This window comes from Oryzias latipes, chromosome 11 (assembly GCF_053564925.1).
Source record: "Oryzias latipes strain Hd-rR chromosome 11, Olatipes_Hd-rR_3.1".
Taxonomy (NCBI): Eukaryota; Metazoa; Chordata; class Actinopteri; order Beloniformes; family Adrianichthyidae; genus Oryzias; species Oryzias latipes.
The window spans coordinates 2940299-2951818 of record NC_136247.1 but is presented as its reverse complement, the minus strand read 5'-3'; the positions used below and the strand labels follow the sequence as shown (position 1 = coordinate 2951818).

Below are 11520 nucleotides of genomic sequence, written 5' to 3'. Positions count from 1 at the left end.
GTTGAATTATAACAGTTTCAAATGGTGTAAAAGCATTTTTAATGTCACTGACTATATACAGCAGCACAACCAAGTTTCTTTCACAATAAATTACATTTTGTGTCAAACAACCAACAAACCTATTGGCATTTTTCTTCAAGGCCAAAGAGTCATAATGGATCATTTATCTTTTGGTGACACCCTATCATTGAAGAAGTTGTAAGGGGAATTTTAGGTCAAACTTATTTATTTAATCTGAGATTTCGCTATTAAAAATGACATTTTTTGTTCATAACTGAGGTTCAGTTTCCTATATCTCCAAATTTGGAAAATTCTTTCAAATTTGAGGGCCCGATTATGTCGTTAATCATAAACACTGACCAATATTATGTTCGAGTCTTCTTGGGTGGTAAAGTTAACAGAAAAATCGAATTGGCTCCAGAAGGCCGTGAATGCCCCATCACTGTGCCGTTTATTAATGTCTTTATTACTTGTTTATTATCCACCGAAACTGTTTAGACAATTTTAAAGTGCTTCATTATAGTACAATGGCCGTCTAGCAAACAGTAACTCGTAAAAACTTCAACAAAAAGGACTTTCTGCGCGTGAAAACGACGTCTGCCGCGGTTCAACCCGTCAAACGGATCAGATTGCAGTTTGGCTGGAGTGGGCGGGGCCTGTGAGCTCACTTCCGCCTTTCACATTCGTCTCGCTGCCTCTCTCGCCTCTCCCCACTTTCGTTCTCCCATTTCCAGCCGTCGCAGCGCAGAGCCGGGTCAGCGGAACCGAGGCGAACCCGTCCGACGTAGAAGCCGTCCGGGATCCACATGCAAAGCAGCATTCGCCCAGAGGACACGCCGCGCGCCGCTCTTCCGTAACCGGACTACTTTTTCTGCCGTTGTCGGACGGAGTTTTACCACGCTCGTCTTCTCTTGTTGCATCGATTCCCGCTCCCTAAACTCAAGATGGAGAACGACGATAAATATCTGCCTGAGCTTCTAGCGGAGAAGGACAGCCTGGACGTGTCTTTCACTCACGCCATGAAACTTTTGAACGCAGGTAAGGCGGCTTTTAACGTGGGTGTTCGGGCTGAAACCGTCCGAGCAGCCGCTTCACAGCTGCGGACGGGACCCAAAGAAAAATGTCCGGCGTCTGTAAACTAAGGCTTTAGTAGTGAACGGCAAAGGTTGGCGCTCTTTTTGAGGTTCACTGTCTGCTTCCTCTCACGCGGATGCGGCGTGTCCGAACCGTGCGGAGATTAAAATCGGTCTCGGTTTTCGGACAGACTCGGTCATTCTGGCGTCCAGCCCCGATCTTCATCTGACAGCTGGACCAGAGCCGGAGCCCGGCCGCTTTCCAGAACCCAAAACGGCATGGAAACGGGGAGAAAGCCGCGGGTCCCGGGCTGCTCCCGTCCCGCTGGGTCCAGATGTGCTGAATGATCCGTGAACAAAGAACGTGAGCAAGGAGGAGCAACTTCCCGGAGTTAAACGGAACCCACCGGACCCCAGGGCTCCTCCAGCCGGGTTGAGACCACTTTATCCGGAACCGCGGGGGTTCCGTTTCCTGATGGGATTCAGGCCCTGGGCGCGTGCGGAGGTGCTGCAGGTGCTGCATGTGCACCTGGAGACCTGGCGGGCGGTGACGTGACGCACCTGGCGGGCTGCACAGGTGTTCAGCAGGAGCACCGGCCGTGCAGGAAGAGGATCTGCAGAAATTCTGGAGGATCGGAACCTTCTGGATTCTCAGAAACGCGCATCACTGTTCTGGGTTTTTCACAAGCAGGAGATAAAAAGTATTCATATCGAACAGGTTTTCAACTGGAGGAAGTTTTTTTTAACCCTGACCAAACGATTAAACACGCTTTCTTTTCTTTCTTTTTACATTTCATCACCGTTTGTCTTTGAAAGTGACTTTCAAATAAGAGTACATTTTGGGTCCAAATTAGACTGTGACTGTCTTTTAATCTGTTTTCCAGTTTGACTCCAAAATCCCTTTTCTTTTCCAGAAATCGATCGAATCCAGAAAGGTGAGACCAAAAAGGAGACAGAAACCTATCTGGACCTTTTCACAACAAAGAACATCAAGCTGAAGGAGCGAGTGCTCATCCCCGTCAAGCAGTACCCCAAGGTGAGGCTGCTCCCACTTGTCTTCTGACCTTTGACCTCATGCTCGCTCACTTGGTTTGGTTTGGTTTGGTTTAATCCTGCTGCTGTTCCATGTACACAAAGCCAGGGGTTACTAGAGTGTCAAATCCCCCCACTCAGCTGTAATCTTAAAGCTCTGGGCTGTAATTAAAGCTGGTAATGGCGTACTTTAAGATATCACCAAGCGTGTTCATTGAACTCCCATTACAACGTAGATCAGGGTAATTCACGCCTTCTGTTAGCAAATGACAGAAGCTCAGGGGGATCAGTTCAGAGGACGGCAGACGCCAACATGTAGCTGCTTTGGTCTGCGCCGCTTTCAGCTCGTTCCATCAGAAAATAAACCCAAGAAAAAAAAGCCAAATGCAGCATTTTGATCAGCAGGAAAACAACCAAACAAAGTCATGTACAGAACAACATGTAGTGACTAAAGTAAAGAAGTACTAGTGTGTAGTAATCTCTAGGCCAGGGGTCTGCGGCTCCGGAGCCACACTAGGCCCCTTCATCCCTCCATTGTGGCTTGTTGGCTATGATGAAGAAAAATGCTGGTGATCTCACTAAATTATGGTTTTGTAGTTTTGTTTTGTTGTTTACATTTAGATTCTGACCTTGTCAGAGAAAAACCACGGTAAAGTGGGGATCTATTAGAATAAGCCTAAAGCACATATAGATTCAAATAAAGGTTTACACCATTGTTGTCATGTTAATACTAGTAAAAAAAGAAAAAGTTACACCAAAGTGATGAGAGGTGATCAGGTCATGATTGGCTTTCCTGTGTTTTTAATTCAATGACATCTTCTGCAGCAGGAAGATCCTTTTTGACATGGGGTGGATTTTATTTTGAAGGGAACTTGGATGTCCCGCTGTTAAAAGAAAAAGAAAGTATCATTGTTATTTAAAGAAAAAGACAATAATGAAACTATTGTATAGATTTACAACCTAATGTTATTAATGGATGTTTGAATGGCCACAAATACCTGAAGTGGATTCTCTAAACAGTGAATTTGTGGCTCTTGGACCCAATGGCTGTTTTAGGGTTAGACCCCCACATGGTGCAATGAGGAAGAGAAGGTGTTCATCAGTGGGACAGAGGTTCAGGGGGGTTTTCTTCATCCCCTTCATTCACTAATGCCCCCAGATGAGCATCTGATGTAGTTACACCGAGTTGTCATCTCTAAAAAGTAGGGATGAGCGACATAGCCGTGCCAGTATCAGTATCAGCCCATATTTGCATAATTTGAGTTTAACGGTCTGATATAAAAAATCTACACTTTATTTTTGTAATGGATACTTGTTCCTAAAAGCTCATGTTTGCAGTCATAGTCAGTAACTGACTGTTTCAGGTTCTTTTTGATAGGGATACATGTTGTTCCTGATGGTTTAAAGTTATGTCCAATACTTCAATAAATGCTCTGAATGCTTACAGATATATTTATATGAAAGTTTGACAATGATACTTGTTCCTATTTGCTGTTTGTTAACAAGGTCAAGTTCAGTGTGATAGTTCAGTTAAAAAAAGTTGTGCATTTCTAGTAAAGAAACAAACAGGAAATGTAATCTTTGTGTTGCTGTAGACACTATCAGTATCTGCAAATATCAGCTATTGGCCACAGTTACAGAGAAATATCAGTTATCGTATCGGCTCATCCGTACTTAAAAGTGCAGTGTGAACCGCTGACATCTGTTCATTTTCCCGTTGATCAGTCAAACCCCTGCATGGACTTTCAGAATAAACCGCCATGGTTGCTGGTTAAACTCCGCTCTGCTGTCCGGCTCCGTTAGCAGGTTTTTAATAAGCTCAGAGAATGTGGCTGTTTTGAAATAAATAGTTACTGAAAGTCTAATTAACATGTTTATTAAATATTCACAGTCGCGTTTGAACACAGTTAAATATAGTACCATGACTACGAGATGCCAGAGGTTACTTAAGGCTCGGTGTGTTTGAACAAACCGCCTTCCTGCCACAGGCCCGTCAGGCCAAATACGGGTTCTGGTGGATTGGGAGGATGGCTGTAAAGAATCGTCTGTCTGCAGCTGGTGTTGAACGGGTTGACTGTGTCCGCCGTCCTCCACTTTCTCCTGAACGCTGGGACTGTCAGGCTAACCTCACTCTGGTTTTTTTTCTCAGTTTAATTTCGTGGGAAAGATTTTGGGACCTCAGGGGAACACCATCAAGCGTCTGCAGGAGGAGACCGGAGCCAAGATCTCTGTGCTGGGCAAAGGATCCATGAGAGACAAGGCTAAGGTACTGCGCCGCCACAGCTGTGAGCAGGGAGGGCAGGGGATCCAGAGGCAGCAGGTCACCACACTAAAGCTGTCATCCACTGGTGTTCAGTGAGAAAAAGGAGGGAATCCTGGTTGTGGTGCCGCCGTCTGAGCCGTTTTCCATGCATGCTCCATGTGTGCCTTTCAGGAGGAGGAACTGAGGAAAGGCGGCGAGCCCAAGTATGCCCACCTGTCCATGGAGCTGCACGTGTTCATCGAGGTGTTCGCGCCCGTGCCCGACGCTTACCTACGCATGGCGCACGCCATGGAGGAGGTCAAGAAGTTCCTGTTTCCGGTAAGAGACCAAGGCCACGGATGAAGCCGTTCAGATTTAGCCTCCATGCTCCTGAGACTTCACGTCATTCTATAAACAAATGTTTCTAACACCCTCACTGGAGAAATTCTATCGTTGGGATGAGGGCGGGGCCTGTGTGGCGTTCTTGAGGGTGGAGGGGGCTGTGGATGGTTCAAGGTTCAGCTGTGGTGTGAGAAAGTCTGTCCGTCTGGAATGTGTGAGCAGCTGCTGGGCACGTTTTTACGCATGTGGAGCCGCAGTTTCAGCTCACTGCAGGAAGGAAAGATTCCTCTGAAGTCTGAGGCTGGCTGCCGTCGCCACGACGATTACAGACCTGCAGAAACGTGGAGCATGCAGCACCGCTTGGGTGACAGCAGTCCTGCAGAATCAGGCTTTGTGACACAAGTGCGCCGCTCATCCCAGTGAAGGCTCCTCATCATTAGGGGCCTGTCACCGTTCCAGGCTGGGGCGGATGTATGAACAGGAACTGATTGGGTCACACAGCCCAGCTCCTGCTTCTGGACGGCGTTTCAGGAATCGTGCTGCTCAGACGGCAGCTCCGCTAATGCGCTTCAGCTGAAAGAAGTGCAGTGAGATGAGATTGACATTTTGTGCTTGATGGAGAGGCTGAGTGTGGATGGAAGCCCTCCAGCCTCCCACAGCCCCTCCTCCTTAGCACCGAGTCGCTCCATTTGCCCGTTTGTTGCAGGGGGGGTGCAGTGTTTCTGCAGGCTTCTCAATAGGAGCTGAGTGATTGGAGGGGAGGCGCTCTCTGCTTTTCTCTCATCTTTGCCTTTTTCTGTGCAGGACATGATGGATGACATCTGCCAGGAGCAGTTCATGGAGATGGGCTACCTCAACGGAGGGCAGGAGCCCCGGGGCCGAGGCGGGATGCCGGGCAGGGGCCGCGGGGGCCCGCCTGCTGCAGTCCACAGGTGGGGGCACATCCGTTTAGTTTGAAAGTAATGAATTTGAATCTGATGTGTTGATGTCTTTACGCTTATTCCTTCCTCCAGGGGGAGGGGCATGCCTCCCCGCGGGTCTTCAGCCAGGGGGGGTGTGACTCGAGGTGGCCCGGCCAGAGGCGGCGCAGTCAGGGGGGCCCCGGCGGGCAGGGGGGGACCCGCAGCCGCGTCTGTCAGGGGAAGTGCGGCTCCACGTGCCAGACCCCCAACTGGAGGACCCCCCCAGAGAATGGCCGCACCCCCTGGCCTTCAGCACACCTCCAGTGCAGCTGCTGAAAGCTACGATGATTATGTTCGTACAAATTCCGTCATGTTAGCAGACTTATGTGATGTTTCAGGAGGTAAACGTGTCCTTCAGGCTGAAGCTTCTGCTTCTCCTTAGATCAGGGATCAGTCCTGAGGGACACGTGTGCGTTAGTGGAAGCATGTCTTGAGGACCATGTTTGCGTTTTCTGTCCTGCAGGGCTACGAGGAGAGCTACACGGACACGGGCTACGAGTCCTACGACAGCTATTACAGCCAGCCGCAGGCGTAAGTGCTCGTCTGTGGCCTTCAGAGCGCACGCTTTGGACTTTCCTACATTTGGCCTGCAGCAGACCTGCAACACGGAGTTGATGTGTTGCATGTCAGTCTTATCTGGTTTTCTAAAATCTGTTTTTGTGACATTCTTGCGTTTTTTCTTCCCTGTGTTGTTTGTGACCCCAGAGAACCAGAATACTACGACTACGGACACGGAGACGCTACACAGTCGTATGACTCGTATGGTGAGTCGGGGTGTTTTTTCACTCTGCTAAGAAGCTGGTAAACCCTTCAACCCTGGAGCTTGAAGTCTAGGTTTGACCTTTGATTATCCTTTTTACTTCAGTCGTTTATGCAATTCAAAAACCGTAATTCCAACACATTCTGATGTGGAGAAAAGCGCTCTGCGGCTCAAAGCCCAGTCCTTTGGAATTGTTAGTTACATAAACGGTTGAAGAGTTACAGCAGTTCACAGCACGTGTGCTATTGTGTGGTCACCAGGCGGCAGCTCCGGTGCAAAAGGGTTTTGAAACTGAAATGTTGGGTTTGGTCTTAAGGACGTGTCCCCCGTCTGTCTAGCATCAGGACTGTGACCATGGTTTCTGTGGAAGGTTTCTGCCATTTCCTTCCTGTTGTTGCGTTCAGGTCAAGACGACTGGAACGGCACCCAGCGGACAGCCGGAGGGAAGGTCCCTCCCTCTTCTAGAGGAGCCAAGACTTCGTACCGGGAGCATCCGTACCGGCAGTACTAAAGTGGACCTGCCCCCTCCCCTTAGCGTGGTCCCGATAGCCGTGGGTCTACTGCGGCAGCTCTCGCTTTAAGAAGCCCGACAAAAGTAATTGTCCGTTTTGTTTTTGGTTTTTTCCTACAATGGACTTTATAAAGGAGAGCAAATTGGAAACTGAAATTCTGAACTCGTTTTGGAGACTTGACAGCAGACCCCCCCACCCCCCACCAGACCCCCGACCAACCAACTGCCCATCAAAACTACCAAAATGGCTTTTAGATGGGGCAGGCAAAGTTGCCATGTTTTCTTCACCCATTTTAAATGTTGCTTTGCTGTATATTTTACCCCCCCTCCTGCCCCCGGCTTTTTTCTGCATTGATGATTGTTACTTCAAACTGTTTGGGGATTTCTAGACGACGTAGTAGCTCAGAATCACCTGTCTTAAGCCTTTTAGTTTAACTGTTTTAAATCAAAAGAATCTGTTGAGTGTCAGTTGCAGATTCCCATTTAGGCTACATTTCAAAATTCAGTTAATATAGCCCATAAAATATCATTAAAACTTCCAATTATTTCATATTTATAAAAAAAAGAAAGCAAAAACTGGAAAAAACAACCAAAAGACGTCCTAAATTAAGATAATGGTAAAGCCATGTCAATGAGCTCAATTCTTTCTTGCTAGTTAATCTTAATTTGTTTTTTAAATAGCTCTAAAAGGTTTTCCATTCCGACGCAGGCAGCAATATTTGACATTGTACTTGGAGTTTTGAAATATAGCCCTAATAGACACTGTAGAGATGGCCTGTCCTCATATCCTCCATTTGTTTGACATGACTCAGAAAACGTGTTTGTTAAAGAGAAGCTGGTCCAAACGTGGCCTCCTGTTTCACTAAAAGCCCTTCATTCTCTTCATTCTGTGATTTGATTCTATATAAACTGCATGCATTAAGAACATCCAGAAGGATTGGGACAAAAATCTCCACATGGGTCTTCTCTTATTACAGAGAAGGGATCCTGCAGCTCAATCCAAACTCTTGTACATATTTTAAAACATCCTAACTGTACTTATTCTCCTAGTATCTGTACCCTCTCCATAAAATGCATTATGCTACATGTGTAAGCTTGCCTAAATAGGTTACTAAATCTGTCCAAAAGATGTTTTGCAGCAGTTTGTCAATAAAGCTTAGTTTGTTTTTTTTATGAAACGTAACTTGCTTTATTTGTTTCCTTCCTGGTAAAACTCTGAAATGGCCTCTTTTCTAAACCAGCGTCAAATGTAGGTGGTTTCCTTTTTAAATCTAAATGAATGTACTGAAGGCTTTAACCGTACTAAATGATGTCTTGATTGATTCTAAAAAGAGCACAACTTATTCTCTCTCTCTCTTTCTATACTTTTAAAAAGGACCCAGAGGTAAGACCTCTAAAATAACCTGGATAGCTTCCTAATGTGTATAGAGTTCTAAAGCATTGAATGCCTGGGTATGTATAAGACTTTTTCAATCCTCTTACCTGTGGTCGTAACCGTCAATGAGAAATGCTTTCATTTGAAAATTAACCGAATCCAAACCGCCATTCAGGTCTAGGCCGTGTTGTCATGAACCACTTTAGTACAGAGTAATGGCAGTGCAATGGAGAGGATGGTTATAACCTAGAGAACGCTGCTGTTAAGGTAATCTAACCCTAGATGTTTAATTTCCTAGAGTGTTTATACTTTGACATAAACTTATTGGTAAATCCCAACACAAATACTTTGACAGTCTTGACTCAAAAGCAAGAAAACGTAACTTCCAACATCATCCTGTAATTTATTTCATGGTTTAAAATAACTTTGGTGTTCCAATCAAATATGGTAGGAAAATGCAACTCCTGCTAAAAAGAACAGAGCCAAATCTATGTAAATATCTTTGCAGTTGAGCTGCTGTTACTTTTTATTTGCAGTGTAAAAGTTGCTTACTGTAATATTTAAACCCTTTTGCTCGTACAGTAAAACTAAAACGATCAACACAAACTGAGTCTGAGTTGCATGAGCATATTGTCTCTTGTAGAATTGCATGATCTGTCTGAAGTTTCTGTCTGTGTTTTTAGACCAGGGATTGACTTGGGCGTTGTTCTCCCTTCAGGTACAGCTGTGGGTTACCCAGCGCCTGCAGCGCGACGGCTGAAGACCCTGAGACCCTCAGGTTGGTCCTCTGCTCCACATGTTCCACTTAAAACTAGAGGCAGTTTTCAGGCTTTCAGTTTGAAACCCAGACAGCTCTACTGAAGAGAGGATGCATGTGGAACCCTAAGACGTATGTTCTCATGTTGAATGAAAAGACAATTGTTCTAAACGGGTGCTCCCTTATGTAGGACTGTGAGACATTTGTTCTCCCACTTAAGACGGAAATTTCTTTTAAGACATTTGTTATTTCGTATGGTACAGTGGGACGTGTTCTCTTGGACTGTGAGACATTTGTTCTTTTAGATTGTGAGACATTTGTTCTTTCGCATGAAGATGGACAAATAAAAGCAGCAGCACGACTCATTTAAGCGGCACTTGTTCACTTTTTGCTCTATTTTGCACTTTAAAAGAGGTTGTTATTGTTTACCTGTATAGTTAATTAGTTGTTTTTGCTGTTATTTGTTTGTTTGTTATTAAACATACTGCATTCTAATTATTAATTTCCATTGTATTCATTTGCGACGCGGCCGCCGGGGAATTTTGTGTTTCGGGGGGGGGGGGGGGGGGGGGGGTGTTAGTTATCCCAAACCCCGCAGCTCTTGCTGCTTCATCGTCGCGGTGATCAAAAATCCCACACAGTCACCGCTTTAGTTTCTCTAAAGACCAGAATTTCTCCATCGTTTTTATGTAAATGTATGTGCTGGCATGTCTATGTTCAGTGGTTCTGTGTCCTTTCAAAGGCAGCAGTAAATGTAGGACTGGACTCTGACAGAGTCTGGTTCTGGATTTGGACTTGACAACAGGAAGGACAGAAGTTGTGTTCGGTATTTATTCACCTGCAGCCTGAGGGGGCATGAAGATTCAACCTAAATACCTGAAATGACATCCGTTCTCTGCTCTCCCAGTAGTTTGAGGAGCTGGTGGGATGAAGTTGAGAAGTTTTTGGTTTTGGAGTGAGCTTGTGTTCCTGAAAGTGTCTGAACATTGGCGTAACGTTGAAAGTGGACGCCTCAGCCGTGTTGGGTGTGAACTGGCTTTGGCCTCCTTTGACCTTTTGTCCTCTTAGAGATGGGTGACGATCTTGTCTGAAAACCATGGAGAAACCTTTCATAATGCTGAGGATTTGTCTGAAATGGTTGATGGCTCCTGGACGGCGCTGACCGTCTCCTCTGAGTCTGTGTGAGGCCGGCGTGTCCCGTCAGAAAGGCTGAGCGCCATGCAGATGGCTGAAGCTCCTCCCAGCAGACGGAGGATCCTTCCTGAGGTGCAGCTGGAGCAGCAGCAGCCTGTCGTCCGTCCTGAAGCCTTTCTGAACCCATTCTCTCGTCTTTTGCTTCCCTGAGATGTTCAGAAAATCAGATCGCTCTAATCCATACTCGGCAAAAATGCCAGCAGTCGTGTCTGATTCAAAGACGCGTTGCTAGGATACGCTACAGAATCTCTGCCGTTTGGCAGCCAGAGCACTTTTAATGAATGACTTCTCTGATGAGGAGCAGCCTCACGTCTTCTCCTCTGTCTCCCCTGCAGGAAACCGTGAGGAGGCGTCCGGTGGAGCAGCTGGCAGAGGAGCGGCTGGGAGCCCACCCCTGGGTGGGACGGTGGGGGTGGGGGTGGAGGTGAGCAGGATCCGTCCATCATGTGAGTGCAGAGCAGCTTCAGGTGGACTCTTCCTGCTTTTCTCACAGGATGGAAGTCCACCCTTCATCCTCCTCTATTCCTGCAGAAGCTCCTGCAAACAGCCTCAGCTTCAGTCTTCAGAGATTCTTTAAGCAGGAATTGGTCCTTGTGTCCGTTCTAGTGTCAGACGTGAAGGAAACTCTTTATTCTGAGGCTTCTTCGTGGGTTTCATCTACATTTACAGTATTTATCAGAGGAAGTGTTAGCCGTGGAGACGGATCCCATGGATCACTCTGGGAGCAGATCCGTGTCAGGATTGGGCTTAGAGCAGCCCGTCTGACCGCGGAGGCAGAAACCTGTTAGCATGTGGTCACACGTGGCCCCCCTGCAGACTATGCTGTCGAGGAGTGAGAAAGAGGCGGAGTCTGATCCGTCAATCCTGCTTGTGTGTGTTAAATTCCCCCGTTTCCCTCCACTGTCTCTGACGGTATCCCAGCAGCCGGCGGTGCTGTGATGCATTTAGAGGTCAACGCCGTACTTTCCTGCATTAAAAAGCGATTCCTCCTGACTGCTCACAGCCTCCATTTGCTTTATTGGAAAATGCTGGAGGGCAGAACATCACACATCTGGATTAAAACCATCAGCTGAGATGAAACGTCAACAGACTTCAGGCTTTATGTGCTTTTCTTTCTGAACTAATGACTGCTCTGCGTCCATAATCTGCTGACAGATGAGTGATGGTGTGGAGGCCGCCCCCCTTCCCATCGATGAGCTGTCAAAAGCATAATGGTGGAAAGCAAAGTAAATGTTACTGCGCAGTGATCAATAAAGGTGGACTTCAATACCA

At 46.7% G+C, this 11520-nt stretch overlaps 1 protein-coding gene across 2 annotated transcripts; it reads left to right on the top strand.

The window, feature by feature from the left end:
• The first annotated feature begins 637 nt into the window (after positions 1 to 637).
• Positions 638 to 11520, top strand: khdrbs1b (KH domain containing, RNA binding, signal transduction associated 1b). Of its 2 annotated transcripts, XR_002874187.2 has the most exons (11): positions 638 to 1038; positions 1988 to 2109; positions 4255 to 4371; positions 4540 to 4686; positions 5494 to 5621; positions 5703 to 5943; positions 6115 to 6182; positions 6357 to 6415; positions 6816 to 7006; positions 9016 to 9075; positions 10584 to 11520. XR_002874187.2 is itself a non-coding variant. In XM_023960249.2 (9 exons), exons 1-9 carry the CDS (start codon positions 945 to 947, stop codon positions 6920 to 6922), a joined length of 1083 nt encoding a protein of 360 aa, XP_023816017.1. In that variant the 5' UTR covers positions 648 to 944; the 3' UTR covers positions 6923 to 8100. The 2 variants fall into 2 exon arrangements, 1 of the variants encoding a protein (XP_023816017.1); XM_023960249.2 differs by lacking the exons at positions 9016 to 9075; positions 10584 to 11520 and having other exon boundaries at positions 648 to 1038; positions 6816 to 8100.